Raw genomic sequence first — 14,462 nt, 5'->3', positions numbered from 1 at the left:
CATCAAAATCAGAGATGTGACATGATCAGATTTGCATTTTTTTTTATGGTTAAATAACTTGAGGAATAGAAACGTTCTTTGAATTGAGTGACATTTTAAGTCTTTGTCATTTGTTTTAGTGGAGTTGTGGGTGCTCAAGCTAGATTGGGTTGGTTTGAGGAGTGAATGGCAGGTGTAACAAGGGAGGCAAGAAACTGAGCTGACCCTTGAGAAGTTTGACCATGAAGGGGAGAAAAGATAACTGGGGGTGAGGAGGTTTAAAGGAAGAGGATTGGATTGTTTGTTTTTAATTTAACATGGTGGAGACTTGTTCATATCTATTTTGGAGAGCATTAATAGAAAGAAAGTTTAAAGTTATAGGAAAAAGATCATGTTAGAATGAGAGGTGTCATGGAATATTAGAAAGTGTGGGCTCTTTCACTTAACCTTTGTGTTACCTTAGGTAGGTTAGTTAAAAGCATTCTGACCCTCAATTTCCTCATCTATAATGAAGATGTGCACTTCACTAGGTGATTGTGAGGGTTAAATGAAATCCTTTCCAGTTTTCCTTTCTCCCTTCTAAACACCAACTGGAAAACTGAACTGAAGTTAGCTTAGTTTCTTTTTCTCCTCTGTTTTGATTAGTGGTAATTAAAATAAAAAATTAATTACTCTTATTTAGCCTATTTGTATAAAATCACAATCTTCAGTCCTTACAAGTAGTGATCACATTCAGAATGCTATTATTGTTTTGCAACTTGAATGTGCCTATTACCCAAAGACTTTACTGTCTGCACTCTTAAATGCAGCAGCAGGGTCTGGATCCCATGTCTGATTTTATTTTTCATGAAAATGTTTGATTACCAATAACTTTAGGCGAAATAACTTTGAAATATATTTTTAAGATGATTAACTTTTTTCTCAGGGTTTTTTTTTTCCTCTCCTAGGTAGAGACACTGGATTTCTTGACTGACTGAGAGCTGTGTAAAAGATTACATGCCTGCAATATATTCATTTCTGTAATGCAGAACCTTAAACTGTAGTTCTCACAAAAATATTTTCTAGAAATCTTACAAAGATTTCTCATGAAAGAATTCTGCTTCCCCATGATCTCAGAATATAAGAAAATTACATTCTAAAGAGGTGATAGAGTTGAAAACTTTTGACCAGAGAAGGCTTATTTTAATATCTAAACACTTTTATCAAGGCCAGGAAGGAAGGAAATCACAATACTTGTCTCTTAGCCTTCCCAGTTCTGGAACATTAAGATGGGAAGATGAGGATAAAAAGAGCTGGACTCAACAATTGATCAGAAGACAAAAGTGATCAAAGCTAACATTTGCCCTGTTGCATAGGTAGAGCCACACAGCTCCACACTGGGTAGATTCATAACCTTTTAAAGAAGTTTGACATTTAATTCATGAATTTTTGGTTAACTCAGCTATTATGTTGCAAGCCTTCTGAGGGCAAACTAACACACAGACGCCCCTACACACACAACTATACCTCTAGAACATTTTTCCCCCCACTTAGTAGCACGGAATACTCTATTCAGAAACTTTTCAGAAATCTTATAAATTGAGATCTTTCTATGATTTCAAGTTCCTCTACTGAATTTAAAAGTAATATTTATTAATTCAGATTATGGACTGTCCACCCCAAAATTATTTGATTCTTTTAGCTCCCTTTAGTATTAATTCCCTCTGACCCTGATAAAACTTTTTACTTTTAGGTGCTCACCTGGTAGAGGTTATCGACTGCCAACAAGTGCCTTGGTGAACCTTTCTCATGGGAGTCGCTCTGAAACAGGAAATCAGAAGTTGACAGCCATTGTGAAACCACAGCCAGCTGTGAATCACTATAGCTCAAATGCATCAATTTCATCTGGGCATTTGGGAGGTCTGAACCATTCCCCTCAATCACTTTTTGTTCCTACTCAAGTAAGACTTTTATTTAAATAATGAGCTTGAAAATATCTGTTTTCTCTTTATATATTTACTTGGTAAACTAACACTTATATTTTGTCTTATATCACCCAAATGTCCTATATTATCTCCTACAAAATGGCATTAATTTGAAAGGTAAGGGAGAGGACTGTATCATGTTTATCAAAAGCAATTTTCAGATTCCCACCATATAACTCATGGGTGATTTCCTTTATTTCGTCTTCCTGAGGGCAAAACTTGAATTGTTTTGTGTGAGATACTTAACTTTATTTAATTCCATGGCCCCAAATTTTAACCAAACTTTTTGTTTTGTTTCTTTTGTTTTGTTTTTAAACATCTTTATTGGAGTATAATTGCTTTACATTGTTGTGTTAGTTGCTGCTGTATAACAAAGTGAATCAGCTATAGGTATACATATATCTCCATATCCCCTCCCTCTTGCGTCTCCCTCCCACCCTCCCTATCCCACCCCATCACAAAGCACCGAGCTGATCTCCCTGTGCTATGCGGCTGCTTCCCACTAGCTATCTATTTTACATTTAACCAAACTTTTTAATCCAAATAGCACATGTTTATTATAGACTAATTAGAAAACAGATAAATAGATGATAACAAAGGAAACAAGCAAAAATCCTCTCAAATCTCGTAGGTAACCACTGTCAAATTTTGGTGCCTATTTTTCTAGATTTTTAATTTGCATGAAATCAGTTCTCCATAAGTAATAGCTGATTTTTTTAATCAGATTATTTTTGTGTAAGATAAAAATTTTTTTAATTTTTTTTAATTTTATTTTATTTATCTTTGGCTGCGTTGGCTCTTCGTTGCTGCATGCAGGCTTTCTCTAGTTGCAGCAAGCGGGGGCTACTTTGTTGTGGTGCGCAGCCTTCTCATTGCAGTGGCTTTTCTTGTTGCGGAGCACGGGATCTAGGTGCACGGGCTTCAGAGTTACAGCACGTGGGCCCTAGAGCATGCGGGCTTCAGTAGTTGCAGCGCGTGGGCTCAGTAGTTGCAGTGCATGGGCTCTAGAGCACAGGCTCAGTAGTTGTGGCGCACGGGCTTAGTTGCTCCATGGCATGTGGGATCTTCCTGGACCAGGGATCGAACCTGTGTCCCCTGCATTGGAGGTGGATTCTTAACCACTGTGCCACCAGGGAAATCCCAAAAATTTTTAAAATAAATATTATTAAATGTTAGCTTGAATAAGATAATATGCCAGTATACTGGAAGACCAAAAAAAAATCTTTTGGTGGGATATTGATTCAGTATAATCTTTTATAGCATTTGTAATGCTTTAAATATTTTTTAATAACCAATTACATCTGTAGAAGAACATTTTCACTCCAGCAGTATACTTTTATGATTACTATACTGAGCTCCAGAAAAAAAGAACTGAGATAACAGATAATGAAATTTAAATATCCTGTCTACTGCTAAATAGCTTTAATAAATAAATTATTTGATTTTTAATCTGAATCTTTATTTTTTCATGTTTCAGTTTTCCTTAAGAAGTTTTTTGTACTTTCCCAGGTACCTGCTAAAGATGATGATGAATTTTGCAACATTTGGCAATCCTTACAGGGATCTGGAAAGGTTCAACACTTTCAGCCACCTCTACAAGAGAAGGTTAGTATACCTTGCTTGATGGACATTTAGTTTTTTTAAATTTATTTTATATTTCTCTTTTAGGTATGCAGTGATTAATTTTCCTCCTGAAATCTTATAAAATAGAAATAACACTTTGATCTTGAATTTTCTTAGTTCTCTTAGGCTACATGTGTTTTTGGACTAATGAGTAAGAATATAGACAATCTTTCTTTTTAATAAAGGCTTTAATGGCACTCATTAACTTACTCACTTCCACTTGAATGTATAGCTTTATGCTGGCAGTTGGTTGTCTTAAATGTGTATGAGCAAATTCACATTCCTTGATAGAGTTTAAGAAGAGGAAAGAAACTGCTAAAAGAGTAGACTTAGGCACCAAAAAAAAAGGAAAAAGAAAAGGAATGAATTCCTACTACATTTTTTGCTAATTACTAACCTAACTTCTCAGCTTAGGTCAAAAAGGAATGTCCTCTCAGGTTTATAAACCAGTAGCCTGCACCGTGAGGGCCTAATTTATTCTAATGTCCTCCCGTGATGGTGGCATCCTCAGCGCTAGGGAGGGGAAAATAGCGAAGGGAATGTTCGTAAAGTAAAAATACAAAGTGAGAGTGACAACAACATTGTAAGTCAACTGTACTTCAGTTTTAAAATAAATAAATAAATAATGAAGTGGGAAAAATAATCTAAACAAAGTAAAAAAAAACAAAAGTGAAAGTTACAACGCACAGGTCACTTCTGCCAATATGCTATTTTAAGTTTTCCTTAGATCATTCATAAATCTGTCTACATAAATGTAATCCATAACCAGATTTTTAAACCCTCTTCTCCTCTCTTATTTATTTAATATGGCTAATTCCTCAAGAGTGCTTTTTTATCATTCATTCATTCAACATGTATTTATTAAGTGCCTACCATGTGCCAGGCGTTGTTCTATGCACTGAGAATATAGCTGCAAACAAAACAAAAATCCTGGCTCTCATACAGTTAGTACTGTAGGGAGGAAAGGACAATAAATAAGACCAAAAAAAAAAATGGTATATTAGATGATAATATAAGTTTGAGAAAAATTGCAGGGAAGCAGGATAGGGAATTTTGGGGAGGGGGAAGGCAAGGTTTTGCAGGGTTTTTGGGTTTGTTTTTGTTTTTTTAAACACCATGTGTTTATATTTTAATGATTTTCATTTTTTTTTAACATTTTATTTATTTATTTTTGGCTGTGTTGGGTCTTCGTTTCTGTGTGAGGGCCTTCTCTAGTTGTGGCAAGCGGGGGCCACTCTTCATCGCGGTGCGCGGGCCTCTCACTATCGCGGCCTCTCTTATTGCGGAGCACAGGCTCCAGACGCGCAGGCTCAGTAGTTGTGGCTCACGGGCCTAGTTGCTCCGCGGCATGTGGGATCTTCCCAGACCAGGGCTCGAACCCGTGTCCCCTGCATTAGCAGGCAGACTCTCAACCACTGCGCCACCAAGGAAGCCCCTGTTTTTGTTTTTTTGTTGTTGGTTTTTTAGGGGTTTTTTTTGTTTTTGTTTTTTTGCTTTGTTGATTTGTTTGTTTTCTGGTTTTGGGGGTGTTTTTATTTTGGTTGTGCTGGGTCTTGGTTGCAGCAGGTGGGCTCCTTAGTTGTGACTCATCAGCTCCTTAGTTGCAGCACATGGGCTTCTTAGTTGCAGCAGGCGGGCTCCTTAGTTGCAGCTCATCAGCTCCTTAGTTGTGGCACGTGGGCTTCTGAGTTGCAGCAGGCAGGTTCCTTAGTTGCAGCTCACGTGCTCCTTAGTCGCGACTTACTGGCTTCTTAGTTGCGGCACACAGACTCCTTAGTTGTGGCATGCGAACTCTAAGTTGCAGCATGCATGTGGGATCTAGTTCCCTGACCAGGGATCGAACCCGGGCCCCCTGCGTTGGGAGTGTGGAGTCTTAACCACTGTGCCACCAGGGAAGTCCCCTGCAGTTTTAAGTGGAATGTTCAGGTAACATTTGAGCAAAGATTTGAACGAAATGAGGAGTGGATATACAGATATCTGAGGGGAGAGTATTCAAGACAAAGTCAAAGGCCCTGTTGGGGGTGGTGATCCCTGGCATACACAAGGATGAGAAAGAAGACCATTTGGCTGAATCAATAGGGTGAGTTGTAGGAAATGTAATTAGAGAGGTAAGAGATTGATACTATGTAGGACCTCCTGGACCATTATAAGGACATTGGCTTTTACTCGGTGAGATAGGGAATCAGCAGAGGGTTTTGCACAGCAGAGTGACATGATTTGACTTATATTTTAATAGGATCACTCTGCCTGCTATCTTGAGAATAGAATGTAGAGGAACCAAGGTGGAAACAGAGACTAGTTCAGAGACTACTGAAATCATTAAGATAGAGTTGATATTGACTTGGACCAGGGTAGTAGGACCCTGTGAAAAGTGGTCAAATTCTAAACATACTTGGAAGGGATTTCCAGCTGATGATGAATTGGATATGCGGGTAAAAGAGAAAGAATGTATTAAAGGACGTGACTCTTAAGATCTGAGTAACTAAAAGGATAGAGGGGCTATTAACTGAGATGGGAAAGACTGCAGATCTGGTAGGTTTGTGGGGGAAGATCAGGAGTTCAATTTTGGTAAGTTTGAGATGTATACTAAACATTAAGAAGAGTTATTGGAGTTAGATATTTGAGTGGAGATGTAGAGTTGGACATTGAGTCTGAAAGTCATCAATGTTATCCAGGCTGGAGAGAGAAATTTGGGAATCATTATATACATATATATGTATATACACCCACATATATACATATACATATATGTGTGTATATGTGCATATGTGTGTGTGCATATGTGTGTATATATCTATATTTATCTATATCCAAGAAAGTGGATAGATAGAAAAAAAGTTCAACAACTTAGCCTTAGAGCAGTCCATCCTTCAAGAGTCAGCGAGACTAGGTGAAACTAACAAAGAAGACTGAGAAGGAATGGCCGGTGAGACGGGAAGAAAACCAGGGAAGGGTGGTTTCTAGATGCCACGTGAAGAACAGATGTCAGAGGGAACAGAGTAATCAACTGTGTCAAACGCTGCTGATGGATCAATTAAGATGAAAACTGAGAATTGACTATGCACAGAATTTAGCACATGAAGGCCATTGGGAACCTTGACAAGAACAGTTTCAGTTAAGTGATAGGAGCGAAATACTGATTAGAGTGGGTTTAAGAGAAAAGAGGAAGAGAGAAATTGGAGGCAGCAAATATGGGTAATTCTTTCAAGGAGTTTTGCTCTAAGAGAAAACATTACCCTGAGTCTCTCCTCTTTCCTTTCCCTATTTGTTGAGGTTCTTTGTTAACCTCTGTTCTTCCAGCCTTTCACAGGGAGCTGTTTCCCAAAACGCAACAGTCTTCTTTTCCCTTTTGCCTTATTCCTTGACTGGTGACTTTGGCTCTTACTTCTCTGCTAATTACCACTTAATCTATGTCTCTAATTCCAACCTCTCAATCAAGATCTAGCCCAACATCTCCAACTTTCTAGAAGACAGGTATAGATGGATGCTCCGCCATCACCTCAACTTCAAGATAATCTCACAACTGACCTCATCTAAAGCCTCTTCTCTTATCCTTATTTTCTAACACAACCATTTACTCAGGCATATAATCTGAAAAGCATGAAGTCAAAAATTTTTGCTTCTTCTCTCTAATATTTTTTGCATTGAGTCCCCAAATCTTTTTACCCTTTCTCAGTTTTTACAACTGGACCTTAAATTGTCATCCCAGCCCTAGATTAATCTCCTATCTGTGCTTCCTGTTTCTTATGTCTTTCCTTTCTAGTCCTTCTTACATAGTTCTTCCTACCTAATCTTTCCTAAAGATCCTTTCACCAGTGTTGCTCAATCATGGCATAATTGAGCAACCTATCTAATTAATAAGGACTCCTGCTTTTGAACTCAGTTTATGCACTGTGGCAGTGTAGTGAAGATAAACCTGGTATTAGACTCAGAATCAGGAAATCACATTTTGTGCCTCAAGTTGCACAAATCTGATTTCCCTGGGCTTCTGTGGCCTCGTGTATAAAATTAAGGCTTGGACTTAGATGAACTCTGAGGTTTTTTTCCAGCCCTCAAATAGTGTTGTTCAAATACTCTAGAATGTATAGGGCTCCCTGTTTAATACTAGTGGAATTCAACCTCAACCCAAACTAATATTTAGGCCTTGTATAATCCAACTCTGCATAGTTCTTATATAAAGTATGTCAACTATTTGGTAAAATGGTCTGTTCTAATCAGATTGGTCTCCTAACTTTCCCTTTCCCATAAACAGGTAATTTCCAGTTCAGATTATGTGTTTGCATTGTTCCTTCCACTTAGGATGCCCTTTCCTCTCTCACTGCCAAAAAGTCTACTAGCTATTACCACCAATTTCCTTGAGATGGAACGCCACACTTGATAATATATTTCCTCAGAATCTTCTGTATGCACCTCTTATTATTAGGTGCTATTTCATTATTTATATCAGCTGAACACTCCCATGTTCTATCTCCTGTATATTCTAAGAATTATGAGCCACCACATATAACACTTATATCCATGAAGCCTTAATAAGCAGCCTGGAATTCATCTGATAAGCAAATTATAGAGAACGCAACATGATTTTTTTTTTTAAAGGTATTCAAGCTTCTGGAAAAGGCAAAACTATAGAGTCAGTAAAAATATCAGTGGTTGCCAGGGATTATTGGGAATGGGAGAGGTGAATTGGTGGAGCACAGAAGATTTTTAGAGCATTGAATATGCTCTGTATGATACTATAGTGATGGATACATGTCGTTACACATTTGTCCAAACCCATAGAATATATAACACCAAGAGTGAACCCAGTGTAAAATAAGGACTTGGGGTAACAATTATGTGTCATCGTAGGTTCATCAGTTGTCACAAATGCACCACTCCAGTGGGGATGTTGATAACGGGGAAGGCTGTGCATGTGTGGGACGGGAGGTATAGGGGAAATCTCTGTACCTTCCTCTCAATATTGGTGTGAACCTAAAACTGCTCTTTCAGAAAGTCTTTAAGGGCTTCCCTGGTGGCACAGTGGTTAAGAATCCACCTGCCAATGCAGGGGACACGGGTTCGAGCCCTGGTCTGGGAAGATCCCACATGCCACAGAGCAACTAAGCCTATGCGCCACAACTACTGAGCCTGCGCAACTAGAGAAAGCCCATGCCCAGCAACAAAGACCCAACACAACCAAAAATAAATAAATAAATTTATTTTTTTTTAAAAAGTCTTTAAAAAAAGCATTCAAGTCTTTATTGGCAGAATATGACAATGTGACTGACACAAATAGCTTTATTTAGACATCAAACAGAATAACTCAAAAAACCATACTTAAAAGTAGGATATTTTCTTTCTCATTAAACTTAGGGCACTGTTTCTCTGAAATGGTACTGTGAACTTGGGTTTTAGAGTTAGAGCTCAGATATCAGCTCCTATTTAGTTCTGTAACCAATTACATTATCACTTTGAGCCTCAGTTTACTCCTCTATAACATGGAATCAAAATACACCATAGCATTTTTATGATTATAGCATTATTATAATGATGTTAAGATAATGGATGCAAAGTACATCTTAACCATGCCTGGCACATAATAGACACACAGTATTCGTTCACACCAATTTATTGATCCTGATGTTCTAATTCCCTTCTTTAGAGTCAGAATCCCCCACCAGCCATTGTGCTATGTGGATGGAAGTCTCTTGGCCCTTTTTTTTTTTAAGAGTAAAGAACCCTAGATGTTCTTGTGCATATGAGCTCATCAGACCTTCCTTCACACTTTGGTGCATATCACAACTATTTTGGAGCATGTCCACTGCCAACTAAGGCACGATGTGCCTTTGTACCCAGTGTTCATTCGTCTGTGCTCAGAAAAAAATAAATAGGGCCTACCAAAAGCGAAATTGTGTACTCATTGTAAAGTGATTAATTTGTATTGAACATCTCCAGCCCCTACTTCTGCTTCCCCTTCCCACTTCAGCTGTGGCAAGTTATCTGTCTCTTTTTGCCTTCAGGCCTCTTCTCCCTATCAGAAAGCAAAAGGATCTGCTGTGATCTTTATATGAAACTTACTCATGTCATTTTGCTAATTTTGTCCATTCATGCACTGTCTCAATTACAGTAGCTTTATAATCAGTCTTGCTATCTGGTAGTGGTAATAGTCTTCCAGCATTTGAAAACCTTGACATTATAAATATTAATTAATAAAAATCAGGTATTACGGGAAAGGATGTGAAAGGGCTAATAATATCCTCAACTTTTATAACATAGCGACAGGAATGATGAATTTTTTAAAACTCTAATGGAAATTTTTAAAATAACGAAGTCAAGAAAATAGTATAATAAATCTACATGTACCCATCCTTTGCCTTGAACATGTCCAGTTCTGTTTCTTCCATGATACCTATTCATTTCCTATCCCCACATACCCCAGAGATAGGATTATTTTGAAGCAAATCTAGAGAGATCTTTAGAGGCTGATATTTCTGTTAGGAAGAAACATTCACCTAAAGTTTAATCTTTAGTTTCTGTATTAACTTCAAACAAAATTAGATTGAATTCTTTCTATTGAAAGCATTTTTGTAAAATGATTGTTTTCTGTGTACCTTACTATCTAACTAATGCATAGAGAAACATCTGGAGTTGTGATCATAATGTTAATAATGGTTATTTGGGGGCGGTAGAATTTGAGTGGTTTGCTTAAATTCTCTGTACTTTTCTGCATTCCTTAAATCTTTTTCTAGTGAGCTCTATAACTTTTATAAAAATAATAAAGTATTTATTAAGCATTGAAGAAGAGAAGTAGTTTTAATATTAAGAGTTTGTTTAAATCATTTATAAGAATTTTAATTTTCAGGGTGCAGTTCTACCTCAAGAAATAAGTCAAGTAACTCAACATCACAAATCTGGCTTTAATGAGAACAGTGTTAAGCAAAGAAAACATGAGCCTCACAGAAAATGTAAGTTATGAATTAGAAAGTATACTTGTGGTGCTAACTGCTTCCTTTTATTTGTATTAATTAACAGCTTTGTTGAGTTGTAATTCATACATGATAAAATTCATCCTTTTAAAGTATACAATCAGTGTTTTTTGGTGTTTTCACAAAGTTGTACAACCAATGCCACTGTCTAAATTTAGAACAATTTCATCTCCCCAAAAAGAAATACCAAACTTATTAGTAGTGATTCCCCTAGTCCTGGCAACCACTAATTTACTTCTGCCTCTATGGATTGACCTATTCTGGATATTTCACGTAAACAGAATCATAAAATATGTGACCTTTGAGACTGGCTCCTTTAACTTGGCATAATCTTTTCAAGGTTCATCCATGTTGTAGCATGTATCAGTACTTCATTCCTTTTTACAGCTGAACAATATTCTATAGTATGAATACTATATTTTGTTTATCCATTCATCCATTGATGGACATTTGGATTGTTTCCACTTTTGGGCTGTAATAAATAATGCTGCTGTGGATGTTTATGTACAAGTTTTTGTGTGAACGTATGTTTGCAGTTCTCTTGGGTATATATATGAATGAATGGAATAACTGAGTCATGTGTTAACTCTATGCTTAACTTTTTGTGGAACTACCAAACTGTTTTCCAAAGTAGCTGTACCATTTTACATTCCCACCAGCAATATATGAGGATCCAATTTCTTTACATCCTCCATAACACTTGTTATTATCCATCTTTTTTATTATAGCCATCCTAGTGAATGTAAAGTAGAGTCTCCTTGTGGTTTTCATTTGTAATTCATTAATGACTAATAGTGTTGAACATTTTTTCATGTGCTTATTGTCTGTTTGTATATCTTCTTTGGAGAAATATATATTCAAATCCTTTGCTCATTTTAAAATTGGGTTGTCTTTTTATTCTTGAGTTGTAAGACTTCTTTTTATGTTCTGTATCCTATATGCTGAGCAGATATTTGATTTGCAAATATGTGCTCTCATTCTCTGGGTTGTCTTTTAACTTTTTTTAGTGTCCTTGAAGCACAAAAGTTTTTAGTTTTCATCAAGTCCAATTTATCTATTTATTTCTACTGTTTCTTTGTTTGCTTATGCTTTAGGTATCATATAAGAAACCATTGCCTAATTCAAGGTCACACAAATTTACACCTATGTTTTCTTCTAAGAGTGTTATAGTTTTAGCTCTAACGTTTTGGTCTTTTTTTCATTTTTGAATAAGTATATACATGGTATGAGATAGGGGTCCATATTCACTCTTCTGCATGTAGATATCTAGTTGTCCCAGAACTACTTGCTAAAAGGCAGTTCTTTCCCCATTGAATTCTCTTTGCACTCCATTGAATTGTCTTGGCACCCTTGTCAGAAATCAATTGACCATAGATGTATGGGTTTATTTCTAGTTTGTCAATTCCATTTCAACTATCTATATGCCATCTTTTTGTGAACAACACACCATCTTCATTACCATAGCTTTGTTATCAGTTTTGAAATTGGGAAGTTTGAATCCTCCAACATTGTTTTTCTTTTTCAAGATTATTTTGTCTGTTCTGGTCTCTTGCATTTCCATATGAATTTTAGGATCAACTTGTCTATTTCTGCAAATATGGCAGCTGGAATTTTTATAGGGATCATATTGAATCTGTAGACCACTTTGGGTAGTACTGTCATTTAGCAATATTAAGCCTTTCTGTTTCTTTCAATGATGTCTTGTAGTTTTCAGTGTACAAGTCTTGAACTTTTTTTGTTAAATTTATTTCTAAGTATTTTATTCTATGTAATACTATTGTCAGTGGAACTGTGTTCTTAATTTGGTGGGGGGGGAGATTGTTCATTACTATTTATAGAAATAAAACTGACTTTTGTATATTGATCTTGCATCCTCCCACCTTGTTGAACTTATTTATTTGCCCTAATTTTTTTGGCTTCTGCAAATAGAGATAGTTTTACTTCTTCCTATACAATCTGGATGCCTTTTATTTATTTTTCTTGCCTAATTGCTGTGGATAAAACCACCAGTACAATGTTGAATAGCATTTGTGTACTTTTTAATTTCCTCTTTTTTACAAGAAAGAATCTTTCCTTACCTCCTCTCTTCCTTCTTTTCCCTTATGCTTCCCTCTCTTCCCTTTCCTTCCCATCTTTTCCCTTCCTCCTCTCTCAGGCCAGCACCGCCCTAACCATTCCATCCCGTCCCCTTACTTCGTGTCCTCATCCTCTCTTTCCCTTTTGTCTCTCCCTCTCTCCTTCTTTCCTTCCTTTCTTCTTCCTTCTCTTTTTTCCCTTTCCTACTTCTCTTTCTAATCCATCCCCTCCCTCCCCCTTCCATCCCTTCCCCTTACTTCTTTCCTCATCCTCTCTTTCCTCTTTTGTCTCTCCCTCTCTCCCTTCTTCCTTCCTTTCTTCCTTCCTTCTTCTTTTTTCCCTTTCCTCCTTCCTCTTCTAATCCATCCTTTTCACTTTCTTTCTGTTCCCGTCATTTCCCCTTAACAGGAATACTAAAATAGCTTCCTAATTGGTCTCTTACTCCTTCTACCTAGCTAATAAGCCACTGCCATATTATAATTTTCTTAAGGCACAATTCTGATCAGGTTCCTACCAGCTCAAAACCTTTCTGTGATTGTGCCCATTGCCTACCAATATAATTCTATAGTCTTCAGTCCTTTGCAGATTGTGGCTGCAGCCTGCTTCTCTAGTTCAGTTAAGCTGCATTATACTCCTCAACCTCCAGCAGAACTGGTCTGTTTTTAGTTCCACAAATATTCCTTGCTTTCTGCTTCTACTATTATTTGTCTTTTCTCCTATTATTTTCTTTGCTGGAATACTTAGCCTCTTATTCTGCCCTTTGGAAACCTGCCGTCCTGCAAGGTTCAATTAGATGCCACTTTTCTTTTTCCCTTATTGTTGTCATCTGTGAGTTTATCTTCTCACCCTCATCTAAATAATAAGTTCCTCAAGATCAGGGCCTTTGTCTCCTTGGAATTCTGTGAATTTTTTACACAGTGCCTTGCTATGGTAAATACTTGGTAAATTTAATTGGTGTGCAGCAAATTTCATTTAACAAAATTTCTGGTTTTTTGTCTCTAGTTAAAGAAGAGTGTAAGAGTCCTAAAACTGAGAGTCGGTCACAAAAAATATCAAATAGGCAGGTAAGCTTCTTAAAATCACATTTCTAGTAGCCCACTTTTTTTTTTCTTTTTTTTTAAACATCTTTATTGGAGTATAATTGCTTTACAGTGGTGTGTTAGTTTCTGCTTTATAACAAAGTGAATCAGTTATACATATACATATGTCCCCATATCTCTTCCCTCTTGCATCTCACTCCCTCCCTCCCACCCTCCCTATCCCACCCCTCTAGGTGGTCACAAAGCACCGAGCTGATCGCCCTGCGCTATGCTAGTAGCCCACTTTTTATTGTAGTTGGTGGCTCTGTAGCATCTGACTGAATTTTGCAGCCCTTTCAGCCAGATTCATAAAGTGCATGACAAGAGGGTTGCTGAGCCTGTCAGTCACTTGGATGGGAGGTTGCACAGCTAGAGTCCAGGATTTGGAACTAGAGATACCTGAAGTTCTGGTTCTGCCATTTAACAGCTAGGTGGCCTTGAGCAATTCACTACACTTCTCACAGCCTCAATTTCTTCATCTTTAAAATGGAGATAAAAATATATCACTTGTGTCTCTCATTATATATAGTCTATATATACATAAATACATACAAACATACCTACATATATGAATATATGTGGGTACATTATATGTATAAAATATGTAGAAATATGTATATTCAGTGAAAGTATATGTACCAACATGGCAAAGTTAACAGTTAATTCTGTGGAGTTAGGTTAATGGGGGAAACTGAGATCATTTATGTTTTATTTTATAGTTTGTTGTTTGATAAGGAGTATGTATGTATTTTATAATCAAAAAAACATTTTAAGTC

The 14,462-nt window shown here is 36.9% G+C and overlaps 1 protein-coding gene across 4 annotated transcripts in view; it reads left to right on the top strand.

Annotated features, from left to right (window-relative positions):
• The window catches only part of XRN1 (5'-3' exoribonuclease 1), a 101,674-nt gene that overhangs the window by 72,590 nt on the left and 14,622 nt on the right, over positions 1-14,462 (top strand). For all 4 annotated transcript variants that reach the window (XM_036851828.1, XM_036851829.1, XM_036851827.1 and 1 more), the window contains exons 31-34: positions 1,712-1,919; positions 3,453-3,548; positions 10,408-10,510; positions 13,610-13,671. In XM_036851828.1, the coding sequence (XP_036707723.1) occupies positions 1,712-1,919; positions 3,453-3,548; positions 10,408-10,510; positions 13,610-13,671 (469 nt within the window). The remainder of the gene's footprint in view (positions 1-1,711; positions 1,920-3,452; positions 3,549-10,407; positions 10,511-13,609; positions 13,672-14,462) is intronic.

Source organism: Balaenoptera musculus, chromosome 4 (genome assembly GCF_009873245.2).
Source record: "Balaenoptera musculus isolate JJ_BM4_2016_0621 chromosome 4, mBalMus1.pri.v3, whole genome shotgun sequence".
NCBI lineage: Eukaryota > Metazoa > Chordata > Mammalia > Artiodactyla > Balaenopteridae > Balaenoptera > Balaenoptera musculus.
The sequence above is the reverse complement of the archived record's forward strand: the minus strand, read 5'-3'. Positions and strand labels throughout refer to the sequence as shown.